Source organism: Peromyscus leucopus, chromosome 16_21, assembly GCF_004664715.2.
Source record: "Peromyscus leucopus breed LL Stock chromosome 16_21, UCI_PerLeu_2.1, whole genome shotgun sequence".
NCBI classification, from domain to species: Eukaryota; Metazoa; Chordata; class Mammalia; order Rodentia; family Cricetidae; genus Peromyscus; species Peromyscus leucopus.
The window spans coordinates 7,355,390-7,373,559 of NC_051084.1; the positions used below are offsets into that span (position 1 = coordinate 7,355,390).

Below are 18,170 nucleotides of genomic sequence, written 5' to 3' on the forward strand. Positions count from 1 at the left end.
TTCCAAGACAGGCTCTCATTTTGTAGCCCGGGTTAGCTAGCCTTCAACTTACAAGAATCTTTCTGCCTCAACCTCCCCAGTCTTTGGGAGGTTGGGCACAAGCTCATTTTTCCTGTTTATTTATTTTGAGATTGGGTTTAAAGCTGTACCTCCAGCTGGGCAGGAACTCTCTTAAGTAACCCAGGTTGACCTTGAATTTCCTGAGATCCTCCTGGCTTAGAATGATGGTATTAACGGTGTGAACCATCCTACTCTGACTCTAATTAATCATTTTGCATCCCTTTACACTTTTTAGGGTACTTAGTTTCTATCGAATGAAACCCTGGGAAGAAGCTTATTGGCTCTGACTTGAGTCCATTCACTCCCCTCTCCCCTCTTCCACAGTTCCAGTTTTAATACAGCTTAACCTCGTGAATAAAATCAACCAACTGCCACAGCCTCATCTAGTGAATAAAATCAACCGACTTCATCTGAGTGTCTGAGAGAGGCTTCAGAAGACGCTGTCATTCTTTTAGGCATCCCATTTCACAGTCTGTATTGACAAGATGACCAGGATGTCTTCTGGGTCGTCCTAAAGGCCCTTCCACCCCCACCCCCCGCCCTGTCCTGTCCTCCTCCGACCTCCGAAGAGATTACAGCTTCACTCTTTTTGAACATCCGTCCCATGCAACAATTCTAGTCCGAAAAGTCCTTGCAATTTTGTTTCTCTTTCGAAACATCCTTGGGACAACTCCCTTAGAGACAGGAGGGGATGCGAGGGAGTGGCGCTTACCGAAGTTCCTGTCTTGGGACCACAAAGAACTAGATAGTATGTATCTCGGACTTTCCGCTGAGCTATGCAGTCTGCCCTTACCAGAGCTACTGTGGCGGCAGCTTGCAGGGCGTGCCTACCCCACCTCCCAGTTCAGGGAACCTCAGACCTCCCAATTACTATATTTCCCAAAACTTCTTAGCACAAAAACCTCTCTCAGGAATAAAGGATAGGAATCTCATGAGAAGTCATTTTCCATTAAAAAAATAAATACAATCACACCCATACGCAAGATGCCCACCAAACCTCCCACAGTACCCACCCATGCCTAACTTCATTTTGCAGCGTGGACAATAGAGAACTACAACTCCCAAAAAGGATTGCGCTCGCCACTGGTTCATAGACCAATGGTCGCCTGGCACGTGATCGGCTGGGCTAATCAGCGACAGGCTGGAGAGGCTTTGTCTGCGACCAGGGGCTCCCGCCTATCTCCCGCCCCCGGCCGCGCGAACGCGCGCCCCGCCCTGCGCGCCTTCCCTCCTGCGCTCGCCGGCCTCTTCTGCCTCTTAGAACCTTCCTGCGGTGGTGCTCGCATCTCGCTGCTGCAGCCTCCGGGGCCACGTTCCATCCCTTCAGCCTGAGACCAGCCCAGAAAGAAAAAAAATTATCTTTTCTTGCTCGGCACCTACCTTGAAGCCATGAGGGAAATCGTGCACATCCAGGCTGGACAGTGTGGCAACCAGATCGGTGCTAAGGTAAGAATTTTAGAATTTTAGCTGAAATCGGTGAGGATGAAAATCCAGGTTAGTCATGAGGACTGTTACCGGGTTTCTGCATTCTCCATCCGTCAGCTTTGGGCCCTCAAAGTTTAGCACGTATAAATATAACCCATATTTGTAGCTAGCATTCTGATACTGAGAAATGGAGAAATATTTTTCTTGGCACATTTTCGGAAAGCCCTTAAAAAGACTTGGATTTAGGGGACAGAGAGTCTGAGGGACTGTTAAGTACCTATCTAAAGTGGGGTGTTCTAACGGTTCGAGAACTGGAGAGGAGAGATGCGGAAACGAGCGGAGACAAAGCCGAAGCGAGGTTTTCCCCTTGCGGCACCCCCACCCCCACCCCGCCTGGAGGGCCTTAGTGGAGCAGGACTGGAGGGGGAAGGGGAGAGGTTGGGCGGGCAGCTGCAGAGGTCCGTACGACGTGCTCCGGGTGCGCATTACCTCTCAACAAAGGCTTGGAGACCCTAGAGCACTCGCCACCCAGGCTTGTTTCAGCTTTTAGGTAGATAATGATTCTGTGGAGGGGGCTACTTTTACTTTTCATTACCTTTAAGAAATCTCAGGGTGTGAACTGATGGGAAAGTGAGGTTTGCGTGTCTATAAGAGGTCCCTCGGGACTAAGTGTGTGTGTGAGAGACTATTTAGGAGAGGGAAGCTAGCAAAGGAATAAAAATCTGAGGCCATGGTTTTTTCTTTTTTTGCGCGCAATTACAATGTAGCGGGGGAGGGGTGGAGAGGAGGAAGTGCGGCCGCTAAATTGTAGCCGAAGGGTGGGACCCTTCGGGGGCGGGGCTAGCGCCCCTGGCGCGCAGGGACAATGCAGCCCTAGCCCGCGGGGGCGCACTGGCCCCGCCCCTCGTGCCAGGCCCCGCCCACGCTGCTCCCGCCTTTGTGGGCTGCTGAAGAGCGGCCCGCCACCGCAGTCACGTGGAACGCGCGTAAGGGGTGGGCGACTGCAGTGGCCGCACCTTTCTCCCCCAACCCTCTTTTGTGCTGGCCTGGAGGGGCGGTGCCCATCCTGAAGCGCTTGGCTGGGTCCTTAGCCAAGTGGGCGGGTGGCAGTCCAGTCCGCCCATATGGATGAACTGTCTGCCCATCGCTTATCCTAGCCACAAAGGTGGTGACCTTCCTAGGTGTAGGATCCTAATTGGAGGATCGGCAGGCAGATAACGGAACTGCAGTATCTACACCTCAGCTTCGTTTGAGCATGTCTAGAATTGAAATGCGGGCGGGTAGCCTTCCCTTAGGACTTGGGCTATTGAGGGCTCATTGCTCTTCCCTATGCAGTTCTGGGAGGTGATAAGCGATGAACACGGCATCGACCCTACCGGTACCTACCACGGAGACAGCGACCTGCAGCTGGACCGAATCTCTGTGTACTACAATGAAGCCACAGGTGAGGGCAGAAATCCCGATTCTTTTTCCTTGTTAACACTTCTCCAGTTGAGGCAGGGTCTCATTATGCATCACTGGCTGGCCGGAACCTACAAAGGTCGGTCCACCTCCCGATTGCTGGATTTAAAGGCGGCATCACCGCGCCCTGTTATCCCACATAAGTACCTGTTAACCCCTTTGCATGAATCTCATCCTTTCCCTTTAGACACCCACCATAAGGAGCCAAAGATTAGCTCTGCTGCCGCCAGGTGGCAGCGCCTGGAATGACAAGTTTAGTGGTTTGGGCATTGCCCACCCCAAATTAGATCTTCACTGCAGAGGGCTCTCAAACATCTGCTTGAATCCCTGCAGGTGGCAAGTATGTCCCCCGAGCTATCTTGGTGGATCTAGAACCCGGGACCATGGACTCCGTTCGATCAGGTCCTTTTGGCCAGATCTTCAGACCAGACAACTTTGTTTTTGGTGAGTTACATGAAATGAATTCCCATGTTCCCAAGGGGATTTTTCCAAAAGTTGAAAGATTAGTAATAATCATGGCTCTCCCGAATCTTAGTGACTAAGCTTTCTAATTTTTTTTTTTCTGACCACATGACAGGTCAGTCTGGAGCAGGCAACAACTGGGCTAAGGGTCACTACACAGAGGGAGCCGAGCTGGTTGACTCTGTCCTGGATGTGGTGCGGAAGGAGGCAGAGAGCTGCGACTGCCTGCAAGGCTTTCAGCTGACCCACTCGCTGGGGGGAGGTACCGGTTCTGGCATGGGCACCCTGCTCATCAGCAAGATCCGAGAAGAGTACCCTGACCGCATCATGAACACCTTCAGCGTGGTGCCCTCGCCCAAAGTGTCTGACACCGTGGTCGAGCCCTACAACGCCACCCTCTCTGTCCATCAGCTGGTGGAGAACACCGACGAGACCTACTGTATCGACAACGAGGCCCTCTATGACATCTGCTTCCGCACCCTCAAGCTCACCACGCCGACCTATGGTGACCTGAACCACCTCGTCTCGGCCACCATGAGCGGGGTGACCACCTGCCTCCGCTTCCCAGGCCAGCTCAACGCCGACCTCCGAAAGCTGGCTGTCAACATGGTGCCCTTCCCACGTCTCCACTTCTTCATGCCTGGCTTTGCCCCACTCACCAGCCGTGGAAGCCAGCAGTATCGTGCCCTCACTGTGCCTGAACTCACCCAGCAGGTCTTCGATGCCAAGAATATGATGGCTGCTTGTGACCCCCGCCACGGCCGATACCTCACTGTCGCAGCTGTCTTCCGTGGGCGGATGTCCATGAAGGAGGTAGATGAGCAGATGCTCAATGTGCAGAATAAGAATAGCAGCTACTTTGTGGAATGGATCCCCAACAATGTCAAGACGGCGGTCTGTGACATCCCACCACGTGGCCTCAAGATGGCAGTCACCTTCATCGGCAACAGCACCGCCATCCAGGAGCTCTTCAAGCGCATCTCAGAGCAGTTCACAGCCATGTTCCGCCGGAAGGCCTTCCTCCACTGGTACACAGGTGAGGGCATGGACGAGATGGAGTTCACCGAAGCCGAGAGCAACATGAATGACCTCGTCTCTGAGTATCAGCAGTACCAGGATGCCACTGCAGAGGAGGAAGAGGATTTCGGGGAGGAGGCAGAAGAAGAGGCCTAAGGCGGAGCCCTGCGTCACCTCAGGCTGCTCAGCTCCCTCAGCTTTCTTCAGCTGCCCGTTTTTCTCCTTCAGAGTTTCTTTCTGCTGCCTCTGTCCTGTTCTTTTGTTTTTTCACTGGGGGAGGGTGAACAGTGCCTGGCACACAGTAGGCGCTCAATAAATATTTGTTTGTGGAATGTCTCCTTTCTCTTTCCACTCTTGACAAACCTAGATTTCTGCCATTCTGAGTGTTGCCCTATATTTCCTTCTGGTATCCATTTCTCATAACTGTCAATATTTTTCCAATACATTCTCCAGGAACCTGAGTTCTCCAGATCCTGATCCGGCCCATTACTAAAAACCCAGATAGTTGCCACCATCCTAAAGCTAAGTAGTGGATCAGAGAAAGGGAAGGGTGGTATCCAGTAGGGGTCACTAGGAAGAGGAGGGGTGGGATTTCCAGTCACGGCCATTTACACAGGGGATCCACTGCTTTTTCAATCCACAGGTTTCCCTCTGCTTCATCTCAGCCTCAGGAGAGGTATTAACAGTATTATCTCCATTTATAGCCTCCCGGCTGTCCTGAGCCAAATCTGCCGTTGGAGGTGTCCTCCCTGTATTCCTTTCTCCGAGAGGTGGGAGTGAGGCCGGAGCAGAGCCTTGGTCTCTGGGTGTCCAGAAACCGCCCAGTCCACTTAACCTCCAAACTTGGGAAGGTGTGCTGCCACCTGGGTGTTTGGGACCTTCCCCAGAGGGAGGGTGACATCTTTGCTTCTGCCATTTCCTTCCTGGTTTGGTCTTACCCTACCTTTCTATTTTGTGTTGAACTTGGCTGCTTTTTTTCATATTGAAAAGATGACATTGCCCCAAGAGCCAAAAATAAATGGGAATTGGAAAAAAGGTGTGAGGCGTGCTCATTCAGGGTTAGGTAGAGCTGCTGGTGGAGGCGAGAGGCCAGGTGGAATTGCACTGTTCCCAAGCCCATAAGGATGTCAGAAGACTTAATCCTTTTGTCTTAAATCCTGGTAAGCAAACTGGGCCATCTTCAGTCCCGGCCACATCTTCACACTTTTTTTTGCGTTGGGGATTGAACGTGACCCTATGCACTAGGCAGATGCTCTGCCACTGAGCTCTGTCCCTCACTAAGTGTTCCTTAATTTGCCCTGGCTGCCCCAGCTAGGTGACGATTCTACCTCTGCCTTTCCAATAGCTGAAATGACATGTGGCACACCCTGCAGTTTTTCTTTTGGTGCTGGGCACCACTCACATCCCTAGCTCTCCAGGGGTGGGGGTTGGGGGCAGGGAGACAGTTAAAACTGGTTAGACATACCTCTAACGCTAGCATTCAGTGGAGGCTTGTGGAGTCCAGAGCTGCTTGGGCCATGTCAGTTAATGCCCGAGGTGAATTGGCCCTCAGGTTTCATTTTCAACCTTCCAGTCCATCCCAGGTACCTCTGGGGCTATTAACTTGGTCACATACACTGAGGGTTTCTCAGTAACCTTGGCTGTTCTGGAACTCATTCTGTAGACCAGGCTGGCCTCCCTGGTGCTGGGATTAAAGGCATAAGCTGCTACTGCAGCCACCACCTGGCTTAAGTGAATCCTTCTAGTCGGAAAAGTTATTGGGCTTTTTGAGACAAGTCTGTTGCTCAGGCTGGTGGAGTTATCGTTTGTCTCCACTTGTTAAAGCTACAGACTGGAGCTGCCACACATGCTAGTTGAGTTAGACATAATGGATTTGGATTTAATGTATAAAGCAGGGTGTTTGAGGGTTACATACAAATGCAACACCAGACTCGGTTACCTGATGTACCTAAACCGTGCCAACTGGACTGCAGGAGTCCAGTGTCCCCACAGCCCACTTCCAGGGGAAGAAATTGAACCAGGCTCCTGGAACTTGTGATTCTGCTTCCAGCATGCTGCACACTAGTACCGGTACTTGGTTTATTTAACAAGAAGGGCCATCTTTTGGTCTCGGTGAAGAAAGTGTAGATAACAGGTTCACACAGTCTAGTTTAATCAGGAAGTTAAATAGTTGGGATGGGCTTAAGTGGGATCATCAAAACCTGGTGTAGGGCACTGGCAACGGACTGAGAAGGGAGCCAACCCCTCCAAGGCAAGGCACAGACTATTTGGCAAGGAGATATGGTGCATCTCTCTGTCAGGAGGCATGCCCAGGGAGGCCAGGAGAGGTGCATGCAATGAGACCACTTGAGCCACAGGTCCAGGTACTGCTGAGAGTTGAGGGCTCATGCCGTCCGCAAAGGCTTGTTGTGATTCACCTGGAGAAAAAAAGTGATGATGTGGAACTGGGCACCTGCTCTCCAGCAACCACTTGGAAGGATGGGTTCAGGAGGCATTGAAAGGCCAACAATCTTCTTGCTGGGTGAGGTGGCACATACACAGGAGGCAGAGGCATCAGTGTAGTCATGGAGATCTGTCACTGACGAGGTCAGAGGACCAGAGCTTTGCTTGCATAATTCTCCTTAGCACAAAACCTAGCTCAGGCTTCAAAGAGGGTCCAACAAACCCAGCTTGATGAAGATTGTTTTTCAAGACGGGGTTTCTGTGTGCCTCCCAAGTGCTGGGATTAAAGGTGTGTGCCACCACCGCCCAGCCAATGAAGATTGCTTTTATAGGCATGGTGCTGTTTTATTTTTAAGACGGTCTTGCCAGGCAGTGGTGGTACATGCTTAAATCCCAGCACTCCGGATGCAGAGGTGGGTGGATCCCTGTGAGTTCGAGGTCAGTCTGGTTTACAGAGTGGGTTCCAGAACAGCCAGGGCTACACAGAGAAACAACACCACTCACAAACAAGGTCTCACTATGTGGCCCCAGATGGTCTCAAACTCACAGCTCAGCCTGCTTCTGCCCCCTGCCTGAGATTAAAGGTTTATACCACTACACCCAGCTACACATCTCTGTGGCACACACAACAGTGCCCTAAGCACTCTGTAAACAGTCCCACACACACACCCCAGCAAGGGGGCTGTGATTTACATCATTCTCACCTTTGCCATGAAATGAATTATCACCAGGGGACAGCTGATCCTTTGTTCTCCTCAGGTGCTCAGGCACACAGACTATGAAGACTAACTAGCCTGGCTGAAGCTCTGCTTCCCAGCCGTGGGAAGCTACGTTATTTAACATATCAGAGGTCGTTCTTTTGTATGTGTACTTGTGTGTGAAAGGCAAAAGATATCTGGCTGTTGTTCCTCAAGCACCATTCTGTTTTCAGGTCTCTCACTGGCCTAGAACTTGCCAAGCAAGAACCTGACATGGGTTCTGGGAACTGAATTTGGGTCCTCAGCAGGGTGACTTGACCCCAAGTCACTGTCTGTGACTTCCTGGGCTCCTGGATGCCCATATGCCCATCAAGCACTGTATCACATGACACAGGTACACACACATACACAAACACACACACACACACACACACACACACACACACACACACACACACACACGGCATTCACCATCACCTGGGAGATGCTGATGCCCGTGAGTTTCTCCACACTCTCTGGCAGGCGGCTTAGAATGTCCAGTACTTCCCCAGTCACTTTGGCTGCCCCCATGGTTCCACTTCCGCTGGACACCAGTGTGATCTTTTTGGCTGAGGTCAGGGGACCACTGATCTCTTCGGCCACCTGGTAGGTAGAGAGAGCTCTGACCACGCCACCCATCAAATTCACCCTACTACTGGTCATAATTCCTCACTTTGGTCACCCCTAACTTACGGCCCCCCATCACCTACTTCACCTCACCCCTCTCCCACAGTCCCACCCACCCCCAGACCTGGGGCAGTTTCTCGAGCAGCATGTCCAGCTGGGCGGCCTCCTGGTACATCTGGAAGGCTTCTGCCTTCTTAGCCATTTGCTCGGCCTCCGCACGAGCGCGGGCCTCTATGGCAAAGGCCTCAGCTTCCCCGCGCATCTGCAGAGGGTACAAGGCACTGAGACCGATGGCATTCGCTAAGAACACGGAATTCTGAGGCCAGTGAGATGGCTCAGAGGATAAAGTGCTTGGGCCAACAACCTAAGTTAAACCTCCAGGGCTCACGTGTGTGGAAGAAGAGATCTGACCTCCATACTGGCAAGATAGTACATTATCCCATCCTGCCCCCCACATAAAAAACAAAAACAAAAACAAAAAACCCCAGCTGGGTGCAGTTGTGCATGCACGCCTTTAATCCCAGAACTTGGGAGGCAGAGGAGGGCGGGTCTCTGTGAGTTTGAACCTAGCCTATTTTTCACAGTGAGTTCCTGGTCAGCCAGGGTGACAAAGTCAAAGAAGAGTTAAGAAAATCTGACCCAAACCCTTCCCTGGGCTAAGCAGGGGCCATGCCACAACTCACCCGCACAGACTCAGCTTCGGCCTCGGCCTGCATGATCAGCTGGGCCCTGGGGATGGAAGGGAAGGGGGTTGGTGGCCAGGCGCCTTGCCTGCCTGTGAGTGTCAAGGGGCCAGGAGGGGCGCAGGAAGCGGGAGTTACTTCTCTGCTTCCGCGAGGCGCTCCAGCCTGTAGCGCTCAGCCTCCGCAGGTTTGCGCACGCGGGCCTCCAGCTCTTTTTCGCGCCGGGCGATCTCCTGCTCCTGCACCGCCACCTGCTGGGCGCGCTCCACCACCTGCACCTGCACCCGCTGCTCCTCGATCTGCTGCTTGGTTTTGGCCACCTAGAGAGCAAGGGGCACTCTAGTCAGGGCTGGGGAGCAGACTGCGCACCCCACCCCCCACCCCACCCCACCCCCGAGCCAGAGAGAAAAGCCAGCATTAGGGTGTGGGAGAGGCCCATGAAGTTGCTTCCCGGTCTACCCAGCCTACAAGGTTGTGGGATCCTTTTCAAGTACAGAAGGACTCCTCAGAGCAGGTAAAGGCTTCAGCATCAGAATGGGTAGTGACCAGGTACCTGCCTTCCCCTGGGTGAGGAAAGCGTCCCTCCCGGGTCTTCCACTTGTGTAACTCTCTAGAGTACACTGACCCCCTCTGGCGGTCACCTTCTACCTCCACAGTCCTGTCCACATCTCTCCACTTCCCTTTGCAGCCATTCTTAGGGTTGGCCACCATCAACTCCAGCCCGGACGGCCCAATAGTCAGTACTGCCTTTTCCACCCTCCCAGCGGACTTTTTTTTTTTTTTTTAAATCTTTTTGCATACGAAGTAAGTTCAAAAGAAAAAGTAGATATGGAAAAAGTGGCTTCCTCCCAACTCTTGCCTCAAACCACTTGGTTCCCTTCCTAGAAGCAACTACTATAACCAGCTTCCACAGATTGTGTGCGCGTGTTCAGATTTCTCTTTTTTTCCATTCTTGTTGTTGTTGTTATTATTATTACTTTGGTTCTTCAAGACAGAGTTTCTCTGTGTAGCCCTGGCTATCCCAGAACTCTAGCTGTAGACCAGGCTAGCCTTGAAATCAGAGATCTCAGTGCTGGAATTAAAGGTATGTGCCACCACCAATCAATCTCTAAAGACTTTTTTTTAATGTATATGGGTATTTCGTCTGTAAGTCCATCTGCACACGAGAAGAGGGTGTTGGATCTCACAGGACTACAGTTACAGATGGTTGTATGCTACCATTCGGGTCCTGGGAATTGAACCCAGGACCTTTGGAAGAGCAGCAGCACTCTTAACCACTGAGCCATCTCTCCTGACTTTTTTTTAAAGGTAGGATGTTGTCACTCTGTATTCCAGGCTACCTTAAAAGTAGTCCAAGCTAGCCTCAACTTGGTGTGATCCTGGAACTAGCAAAATGGCTTAGGGCACAAAGGCATCTGACTTCAAGTCTGACTACCGAGTTTGATCCTGGGGGACCCATGGTTGGAGACGGCCAGCTCTTGCAGGCTGTCTCCGGCCTGACACACGGGTGGCAGGGGGTGGGGGGGTGGGGAGATAGGTCAGTAGTTAAAAGCATTGGCTGCTCTTGCAAAGGACTTGTGTTCATCACCTAGCATCTGCCTGGCATCTGAAACTCCAGTTCCAGGGCATGTGATGCCCTCTTCTGGCCTCCACAGAGACCAAGCACCAACACATGAACACAGTACACATACAAACAAGTACGAAAAACACTCATCACATAAAATAAAAATAAAAAAAATTTTTTTTTGATGGGGGGGGCGTTGTTTGAGACAGGGTTTCTCTGTGTAGCCTTGGCTGTCCTGGATCTTGCTCTGTAGACCAGACTGGCCTTGAACTCACAGAGATCCGCCTGGCTCTGCCTCCCGAGTGCTGGGTTTAAAGGTGCGCTCAACTACCACAGGACTGTAGTGAACACCTTTAACCCCAGCTGTTGTGGAATAGAATATTTAAGTTGCAGAATAACTGTTTAACTACGTAAAGATATGTTGCTGTTTCACCTTGCCTGCCTAAGGTACCTGTTTGGTGTAATAAAAAGCTGAAAAGAGCTAGGCAGAGGAGGGACAGGCGGCGCTGGCGGGCAGAGAGAAGGGGAGCCAGCCAGCACAGAGGAAGCGGGAAAGTGGGATGGACAGTGTGCAGATGAGGTAAACAAGCCTAATGGCAGCACATAGATTAATAGAAATGGGTTAAATTAAGAATAAAAAAGCACCGGGCAGTGGTGGCGCACGCCTTTAATCTCAGCACTCGGGAGGCAGAGCCAGGCGGATCTCTGTGAGTTCGAGGCCAGCCTGGGCTACAGAGCAAGATCCAGGACAGCCGGGGCTACACAGAGAAACCCTGTCTCAAAAAAATAAATAAATAAAATAAAATAATAAAATAAAATAAAATGCTGTCTAGAAACAAGCCTAAGCTAAGGCTGGGCATTCATAATTAATAACAAGTCTCCGTGTCATGATTTGGGGGCTGGCAAAGAAAGCCAGCGACACCCAGCATTCAGAGACAGAGGCAAGAGAATCTCTGTGAGTTCAAGGAGCAGCCTCGTCTACACCCTTTATCAGCCAATCAATATTTATTTTTGCTTAAGAGTTTTTGTTTAAAAGATACCTTCTAGGCAGGTGGGTGGAGCCTGCCTTTAATCCCAGCACTGGGGAGACAGAGGCAGGTGGATATCTGAGTTCAAGGCCAGCCTGGTCTACACAGTGAGTTGCAGGACAGCCAGGACTACACAGAGAAACCCTGTCTTGGAAAACCAAAAGATATCTTCTAAGCTAGGCCTGGTGGTACATGCCTGTAATCCCAGCAGTAAGGAGGCTGAAAACAGGGGGCTGGAGAGATGCTGCTCATCCACAGGTCCCGAGTTCAATTCCAAGCAGCCACATGGTGGCCCACAACAATCTACAGTAGGATCTGATGCCCTCTTCTGGCATAAACTGGTAGTGCAGATAGAGCACTTATCTACATAAAAATAAATAAATAAATCTTAAAAAAGAAAGAAAGAGGCTGAGACAGGGGGATTACTACAAGTCGGAGGCCAAACTGGGCTACAGTGTGAGACCCTTTCTCAAACAAACAAGCAGGACATGGTGGTGCACAACTTTAGTCCCAGGTCTCGGAGGGTAGAGGCCGGTGACTGAGGCCAGCCAGTGGTCTATATAGTCAGTTCCAGAGCAGACAGGCGGGTACATAGTGAGACCCTGTCTCAAAGAATGAAACAAAACAAAAACAAATAAAAAATAAAGACGCCTTATATAAAGCACACAGAGCCAATGCATTCCAGTGGAACAGAAGCCAACTGTATTTTAATTCCTGTCTGAACCAAGGTAACCTAACAACACACACACACCTCCTCCATAAGGCATATCACAGTCTTGTGCTAAGGGACTCCACATAGCACTTTAGTACTATTTGAGTGCCGTTTTATTGTGAACGTGTGAGTCTGTGTGTGTGTTATACCCTCAGCCCCAAGAGTCATTTTAAACAGCAAAATCAGTAACAAAAATCACAAAAATGCAGAAATGGTGTTGGGGTCCTGTGGTGAAATTGTTTGCGGCCTGACGGCTGAAACAAGGCAGCATTTCCTTATCTGATCTCATCTGGGGACTCCATCAGGCAACCAGAACTGCTCAGCATTCTGTGCCTGCCCATGTGTCACACCAAGGCTGTCAGCACTGACCCAGGGCCCACCCACTAATCCCAGTGAGCGGGCAGATTCGCAAATGTGCAACCATGAAGACAGGGACCAGCTACACCTTCTTGTAATAGAAAGGATCGCTTCCCGTCACCCAAGGTCCACATCTGTTTCCTTCCTCTTTGATCACCAAAGTCTTGGGGTACCCTGTGCAAGCGAGAAAAAGCTTCTCTCTTCCGAACAGGTGCAGACTCACACCCAGAACACAGCTTGGCGGGTGGAGCACTGGGTGATCTGTGCTCTGGTTCCTACCTGCAGCCAGGTGCCCTTACAGACAGGCACGTGTAATGGAATTTGCTCGGCCCATGGCTATAGGGCCGGAAGGAGACGGCGCTTCCTGCCTTTATACATGGCCTCTTATAGGGGAAGGGAGAAGGGTCCCGGTCAGATCAGAGGACGACTTCAGCTGTCTACTCCGTTCTGTATTCTGTATTTCCTCAACTTATATCTTAATAAATTGTTACCCATTTAATAGACTCATGTGGATTGATCGTAATAGGTACAGCCTAGCCCAAACATAACTGAGCCTCTTGATCAATCGAATTCATGGCCTTTCTCTCTCTCTCCTCTCTCTCTCTCCTTGTTTGTTTGTTTGTTTTTTGAGACAGGGTTTCTCTGTGTAACAGCCCTGGCTGTTCAGAACTCACAACTCACTTTGCACACCAGGCTGGTCTCAAACTCACAGAGATCCACCTGCCTCTGCCTCCCGAGTGCCAGGATTAAAATAGTGCGTGCCACCACACCCTGGCTCTTTCTTTTCTGAGAGGTTTTCAGCTGAATGCTCCAGTCCATATGTACGTGCAGATGCCCATACATGTACAGGTGTGTTTGTGGAGGCCAGAGGACAAGGCACAGTATCATCCCTCTGCAGACACCTTATACTCTGAGACAAAGTCCCTCACTGGCCTGAGGTTCAGTGATTACGCTAGCCGGGCTGACCAGTGACTCCCCCAAGATCCTCCTGTCTCTGCCTCCCCAGCATGGGGATCACACGTGTGTGCCACTCAGCGCATGTATCAACTGAGAAAGCTCTCCAGTCTCTACTTGAGACTTTTATGTCTTTTATCCTATGGGGGAGACGGGTCAAAATTGATGGAAGTCTCTAATACAGATGGAAGACAGACAAGAGAAGGGTCGCAGAGCAGCCTGGACACGCCCAGTGTGGCCGCACTTACCTGCAGCTGATAGGCCAGGTCAGCCTGTGCTCGGCGGGTGTTGACCTCGATGTCGTAGGTAGCCTTCTTCAGCTCATAGTCTCTCTGTGCCTTGGCCATCTCTATTTCACTAAGGCACTGTGCAGACACCTTCTCCTGCTTGGCCTTCGCCTCCTAGGTCAGATTAGTGAGGAAGGCCAGAGGGTAAGGACCTGTTCTCCACCAGATTTCTCTACTGTCACCCCCTGAGGAGCCAGCTTGGCCAAACACACTCAGCTGGGCCCCCCAAGCCCCCTGTGCCCTTGTCCACTGGGTGTCTGGCAAGCCAGCGGTGACCAAGCATCCCCCATCTCCTTACCCGTATCCCGGCATCTCTTTTGGCCTCTGCTTCCCCAATCCGAGCATCTTTCTGAACTTGTGCTGTGCGAGCCTTTCCCAAAGAGTGCAAGTAGTCCTGCGGGAGAGAAAAAAACAGTCTCAGGGGCGTCGAGAGATGGGATCAGGCTGTTGGTTTGTTGTGTGGTGCAGGGGTTGAACCAGGGCCCCCAGGACACGAGGCTAGGTCGGTGCTTTACACTAAACTTGTTCTTTGTTTTCCCAGATAGGGTCTCTCTGTTTTGTATCCCTGGCTGTCTTGGAACTTGCCTTGTAGATTGGGCTGGCCTCCAACACACCGAGATCCACCTGCCTCTATCTCCCATGTAAGTGCAGGATTAAAGGCGTGCATCACCAGCACAGGCTGTTTGTTTTTGAGACAGGATCTCACTTGGTAGCCCAGGCTGGAATGGAACTCACTATGTAGATGACCTATGGATCCATCCTGCTTTAGTCCCTCTATCCTACCTCCAGTGCTAGGATTACAGGCTCCAGCCACGAATCCTGCCTCAACTGTGTATTTTACCTGGTCATCATGAATGTCCTTCAAGGTGTAGCTAACCACGCTGATACCCATGTTGACCAGGTCTGAGGAGGCCACTTTGAAAACTTGCTCTGAGAATTTCTGTCTGTCCTTATAGATCTCCTAGAGAGAATAGTGACAGGAGGGAGGTTAGACTCATCACCTGTCACAGACAAGGTGGTCCTCGGGTGCCACTCATCCTGGCATCCCTACCCAGATCTTTTCTTGTCCCCCAGTCCCACCTCCACAGTCATGTGGGCCATGATAGCCCTCTGGTGGCCCTCCAGCGTCTCCAGGGCAATGTGGGCAATCTCTGCCTCTGTCTTCCCCAGGAACATCTGGCAGGCGGCTGCCAACATCTCTTTGTTCTGGCCCTGGATCTTCACCTGGAGCCGTAGTAGAGAGAGGAGGAAGAGCTAGGTGCCTTGGGGGCGGCTGGAGAAGGTGAGACCAGCAGAAAGGCAGAGTCCAGAAGGCCATGGTCAGAGGTGCTCAATGGCCAGGAAAAGGTGGGAGCAGCTTTGGGAGGAAGGTTCTGAAAGCCTCACCTGGGCAATGCCCGTGACTGAGATGGGGACCCCATGGCGGGTATAAACCTTTTCACTCTTGACATTGAGGGTCAGTGTGTTGAGAGAGATCCTAGGGGGAAAAGGAGCAGACAGTAAGGGAAAGAGCTGAGAGGAAAGTGGGTTTCCTCCCTGGGTTCCATCCACCTACCTCTGGATTTGTTGGATGCAGGGCAGGACAAAAACTCGGCCTCCAGCCACCATGACTGGGGGGCTCCTGCAGAACCCTGTAAGGTGAGGGCATAATGTGGCCATGGCAGAGCCAAAAAGACCACAGGGTGGAGGATGGAACACACTCACACAGAGAACCCGGGAGTCGAGGGAGAGCATTCTGGGGAATCACAGGTGGTTTTGGCCACGGTGGGCAGAAGGTTGGGGCTGGTAAGCTGGTGAGGAGACGAGGGGGCAGAGGTCAGGCTTAAAGGGGCTTCAGGGGTGGAGTGGGTGTCACTGGCCGGGACGAGACTTACCGGAGACCACCATGGCCTCATTTGGGCCACAAGTGAAAAACATGGTTGAGGCCGCAGCTGGAGGGGGATGGAGAGAAAGCCTTGGCGGAGGGGAAGGGGCCTGTGGCGCCTCCTCCCATGCCCGTCAGGAGCACGCTCTGCCCCTGCCACCGCCCAGTCACTCAGCGCCCCTGTGGCAGTGCTACTATCCCTGGCGACTTCCCTCCCCCTGCGTCCGCCGACTCTCACGGTCCTCCTCTCCCGCGCCCCCTGCCCCTCCCTCCATCTCCGGTGCCCAGGGGTCTGCAGACCGTTCCGCATCTTCCCGGCTCCTCGGCCGCCCGTGGCTCCGCCTCCCCTCCCTCCCCACTCACCTTCGGGTAGTGCGCGGGCAGCGACCCTGCCGGGGTCTCGGGAAGCGCGGAGACGCGCAGAGCCCTGGGGTAAGGCAGGGGGCAGCCCGGACGCCCGGCTAACGGGAAGCTGCGCTTGCGCCCCCCACTCGGCCGCACCCTGTTGCTGCAGCGGACGCGGCCCCGCCCCCGACCGGGCCCTAGCCCCGCCCCTTTCCCGGCAGGCCCCGCTGGCGCCCGCAGCACTCCCGCTCCGGCCCCCCAGGGCGCTGCCGGCACTGGCCCCGCCCTCCCGGCCCCGCCCCGCCGAGGCCACGCCCTCCCGGCCCCGCCGTTGGGTGCCCGCCGTGCGCCGTGAGTAAGCAGATTGCCACACACTGCCGGCCCACTGGGGAAACCCGCGGACCCAGCAACGAGTGACAGCATCCGGCGGCCGGATGTAGGTCTGCCACTCCAAGAAAAAGAGTTCGGGACCCAAGAAGAGGTGCACACCGGGGACCTAGTCATATCCTCCCGCCACGCCTTCTTTTTTTTTTTTTTTTTTTTGGCCGCTTGAAAAGATACGCTTTGAGAACTGATAACAATAACCGGCAATCAAGTTTATTCGTGTTCATAGAACATACTAGGCGACCCGCACCAGCCGCCCTCTGACAATCCATGGGCCCAAGACCCCCGCAGCCGCCCCTGAGAAGCAAGCGGGAGGACAAAGACCACAGACCGGATTCCCAAGGGTCTGCCGCAAGCCTTACAACAGACTACGGAGTTGAGGTGCTGGAAGACGGACTGTTACCCCTAAACTTAGGACCTACCACCAAGTCTTATCCCCAGGCTGCAAGTCCTCCCCCCCACCACGCTGTCTCACCGACCCTACACGTCGTTAATAAATAATCCAGATATCCGTGTTACAGCAAGGGGGGCATATCTCGCACCCCTGCATAAGTTAGAATAAATATTACATACACCCCTCCTTCACCCAGGAGGATATACATAAATACATAAATATTAACTAGGACACTGGGAAGGCTTCCGCCCTCCTCCAGTGGGCCTAGCCGGGACCCTCGGTGCCTCGGGCTCGCACCAGCACCTTGGCCGTAGTGTTCTGAGTTCGCATTGCCTTATAAGTCCCAGTTTGGGATACGCTCTGGCGCACCGGATACGCCGGTGCCTCTTTTGTTTTTTTCCGGGACTGAGTGTGGCCCGTCGCATTTAGAAGGCCGCCGGGTGTTGCTGGAGAAAAGCTTTGAGGTCCAGAGCGTAGTCCGAGGACTCGGAGGTCAGATTCAAGGGCTCGAGCACCGGGGCCGCAGTCATGGGTGCAGGGATGGGTTCGGGTGAAGCGGCGCTGGTAGCATCCTCCGGAGCCAGGGTCTGCGACACACCTTCTTCAGCCATCAAGATCTGGCAGAAGATGATGGTGAGCAGGAGAAAGAGGACCCTCTTGGCCATGTTGGGTTCCTCGGTTGGCAGCTGGCGCCGGACCTGGGAAGAGACAGAAGAGGGGGAAGTCAGATCAGGGTCCCTGCGTCTCGTTGTCCCCTGTAGGCGCCAGAGCGACCCGACCTCCTGCTGCCCACTCCGGAGACACTCACCACTCGAGGGTAGAGCACCCTTCGGCTGCGTTTGCGGTGCCCGCGGGAAGTGTTCAGACGCGCGGCAGACGCTACCGCCGGCTCCGGGAGAGGGTCGAAGGTGAAAATCTCGGGACCCGAGCCTCGCCGGAGTTCCGAGCTGGCGGAGGGAGCGGGAGCCGGGGCCGGCAGGCCAGTCATGGTGTGGAGATGGTTGCGCGAGTGGCACATAATTTCAGCGCGGTGCAGACAGTGAGCCAGAGTGCGGATCCCCAGCGAGGCGGCGCTAGTTATATGGTCCAGAAGGGGCCGGGCCCACGGAGCTCCGCCCTTCGCAGCTGGGGAGCAGTTGGCTGCGAAGGGCTGGAAATTCCGAGGAGGAAGCAGAATGCAGGCGGAGTCTTGGCTGCCTACTCCCTAGGTGACCCACTGCACGTTTTGTCTGGGAGCAGTGAATGCGGGTGGGTGTAATCGCTGGGGGTAGTAAGCACATGTCCGGGCATGAGGGAGCTAGAGGGGGCTCCCAGACACAGATGGTTCAGCCACCATCCTTGGAGACGCCCAGCAAGATCAAGGGACC

General features: G+C 53.1%; 3 protein-coding genes across 3 annotated transcripts; 1 reads left to right on the forward strand and 2 right to left on the reverse strand.

The window, feature by feature from the left end:
• Positions 1–1,281: 1,281 nt before the first annotated feature.
• Tubb (tubulin beta class I) lies at positions 1,282–4,951 on the forward strand. The gene is made up of 4 exons (XM_028861697.2): positions 1,282–1,506; positions 2,821–2,929; positions 3,280–3,390; positions 3,524–4,951. Exons 1-4 carry the CDS (start codon positions 1,450–1,452, stop codon positions 4,579–4,581), a joined length of 1,335 nt encoding a protein of 444 aa, XP_028717530.1. The 5' UTR covers positions 1,282–1,449; the 3' UTR covers positions 4,582–4,951.
• Positions 4,952–6,493: 1,542 nt separating this feature from the next.
• Positions 6,494–16,205, reverse strand: Flot1 (flotillin 1). The gene is made up of 13 exons (XM_028861698.2): positions 16,044–16,205; positions 15,691–15,747; positions 15,372–15,447; positions 15,203–15,293; positions 14,897–15,040; positions 14,658–14,777; positions 14,115–14,210; positions 13,778–13,930; positions 9,053–9,234; positions 8,915–8,960; positions 8,356–8,493; positions 8,043–8,207; positions 6,494–6,842 (listed from the first exon to the last, which is right to left on the reverse strand). Exons 2-13 carry the CDS (start codon positions 15,731–15,733, stop codon positions 6,810–6,812), a joined length of 1,287 nt encoding a protein of 428 aa, XP_028717531.1. The 5' UTR covers positions 15,734–15,747; positions 16,044–16,205; the 3' UTR covers positions 6,494–6,809.
• Positions 16,206–16,597: 392 nt separating this feature from the next.
• Ier3 (immediate early response 3) lies at positions 16,598–17,868 on the reverse strand. The gene is made up of 2 exons (XM_028861705.2): positions 17,612–17,868; positions 16,598–17,501 (listed from the first exon to the last, which is right to left on the reverse strand). The coding sequence occupies exons 1-2, from the start codon at positions 17,819–17,821 to the stop codon at positions 17,229–17,231; spliced, it is 483 nt and encodes a 160-aa protein (XP_028717538.1). The 5' UTR covers positions 17,822–17,868; the 3' UTR covers positions 16,598–17,228.
• Positions 17,869–18,170: the final 302 nt, after the last annotated feature.